Source organism: Euphorbia lathyris, chromosome 8, assembly GCF_963576675.1.
Source record: "Euphorbia lathyris chromosome 8, ddEupLath1.1, whole genome shotgun sequence".
Taxonomy (NCBI): Eukaryota; Viridiplantae; Streptophyta; class Magnoliopsida; order Malpighiales; family Euphorbiaceae; genus Euphorbia; species Euphorbia lathyris.
The window spans coordinates 31,897,698-31,899,805 of NC_088917.1; the positions used below are offsets into that span (position 1 = coordinate 31,897,698).

At 40.4% G+C, this 2,108-nt stretch overlaps 1 protein-coding gene across 1 annotated transcript; it reads right to left on the minus strand.

Annotated features, from left to right (window-relative positions):
- Positions 1–345: 345 nt before the first annotated feature.
- Positions 346–1,144, minus strand: LOC136202911 (pectinesterase inhibitor 3). Its single transcript, XM_065993895.1, has one exon. It carries the CDS (start codon positions 1,072–1,074, stop codon positions 484–486), a length of 591 nt encoding a protein of 196 aa, XP_065849967.1. The 5' UTR covers positions 1,075–1,144; the 3' UTR covers positions 346–483.
- Between the last annotated feature and the right edge of the window lie 964 nt (positions 1,145–2,108).

Consider the following 2,108-nt stretch of genomic DNA (forward strand, 5'->3'; position numbering starts at 1 on the left):
TACAAAATCGTTGAGGAGTTCGTTCGGTATACCACCTCATCCGTCAAAGACGAAAAATCAACGATTTTGTGTGCAGGAGGTCCGAATGAGCCAACTATAGATGTGTGATAGGTTTTTAAAGCCATAGATTTTTAAAGGCAACTATAGGTGTGTAATAGGTTATTTTAAAAGTTCAGAGTGCCATTAGACAAAACTTGCAAAGTTTAAGGGTATATATGCATTAAGCGGATAAAATTAGTTGTGTTTTGCACACTCTATACCAATTTTAAATGGTAAAGAAATAAAAGTGGAAGAAGAAAACAAATTCCAAAACTAAATTCAGAACTAAAAAACACAATTACAAGCTGTACATAACAGACTATTATATAATTATTACTCAAAATTACACACACAAACACAACAGAAAAGAAAACGATTAAAATCCATAAACATTACTACGAAATGAAGTACAGAGATCCAGAATCAATCAGAACCGTTGATCGATCACGGATCATGAAATCTGGGCCGTCCGCGACTCTCATTAAGACGATTAATCATGTAAAGAGCGTTACTAGTAACCCTAGCCACATTAGTAATCTTCCTCTTCACATCGCTTTTAACCTTGCTTTCAACTTCTTCAAATCCATCAAGACACGTGTCCTCGTTCGTCAGGGCGGCGCTCACCCACGTCTGAGCATTGTTCATCTGCCACCGGAATGTTTCCCCTCTCAGATGCTTCAACTCGCCCAGGCTTTTCCCCAACTCATCCACCGAGTCAGAAATCTGCTCCACACAGTCACTCACTGCAACTCGTTCTCTCTTGGTTTTGAGTCCAGACAGCGATCGTAGGTACTCGGAGGTTTTGCTCGCGCGTGAGAGGCTCACCTTGACGGAGGCTTGGGCTAGGTCGCGAGGGCTGTTGGCCGGCCCGGAGTAAGAGGAGAGAGTGTGGATGCAGAGATTCGGGTAGTTGGCGTGGAGACATGATGAACGGACCAGATCTTGCGGCGCATTTGGGTTTTTTGCGGACGCGAAGTAGGGAGAGAGGAAGATGAAGAAGAAAAGGGTGAGGAGAGAGTAAGGAGGAAGAGGCATTGTTGAGGCAGAGCAGAGAAGAGTGATAGACTGATACTTATCAAAACTCAGATTATAAAAATATTACTGTATTTATGAATGGGCGTGAACTTGGATATTAATTACATTATGGGCGGGGGTAAGGGTAGGGATGGAAACCCGACCAAACCGTTATCCGAACCAAAAATCGAACTGAAATAATTGGTTAACCAAATCGATGGACACAATTTAGGTTTGTATATATTGATTATAATAGTCAATGGTTTGAATTTAGGTTTGTATGTTTAAAAACCGACGATTTCGATTAACTGAACTGTTTATAAAGGATCGGAGACGAGCTCTCTCTCTCTCTCTCACGCTCCTTTCCTTTCTCTTTTTCAGATCTCGCCTCCCTCCTCCTCCACTTTCTGTTTCTTCTTCTCCCCCAGCCTTCTTAAACCGCCGTCACCTCGTCTGCCTTCCTCTCCGCTGCTGTCTCGTTGAGGAACTTCCTTCTTCCTCCTCCCACCGTTTTTTATTTTCTGTTCTCGTTGTTATTTTTCTTTTGTTTATGTCAGTTTGTTTAGTTAGATCTTATATAGTTTATCGTAGATCTGAATCCGTTTGAACTGCGTCTTTTGGCTAATCTCTTTGTTTTTGTAACCTTTTTTGTTTTAGCAAGGACAGAAACGGTAGATTTTATCCGTAGATCACCGGATCTACGTGGTTGCAAAATAAAGGACTTAGATCCGAAGTTTCAAAATGGTTCAAAGACTGGAGATTGGACTACAGTTGCTTTGCGGCGAATTTGGAGTTACCATCTATGTATGGTTCAAATGTTGGTTGTTTTTAATGTACCTTTAATTAGGGGTGCACACAAAAAGTCCGTAAAACCGAAAAACCGCAAAACCAAACCGAAAATAAGGTTAACCGAAACCGATGGACTAGTGTACGGTTTTTAATTTTAAAAATAGTGGTTAATGGTTACGGTTACGGTTTTCATATTCTAAAAACCGCGGTTAACCGAAACCGATCGAATTCAATTAAATATATAAAAATATATTTATTTATATTTA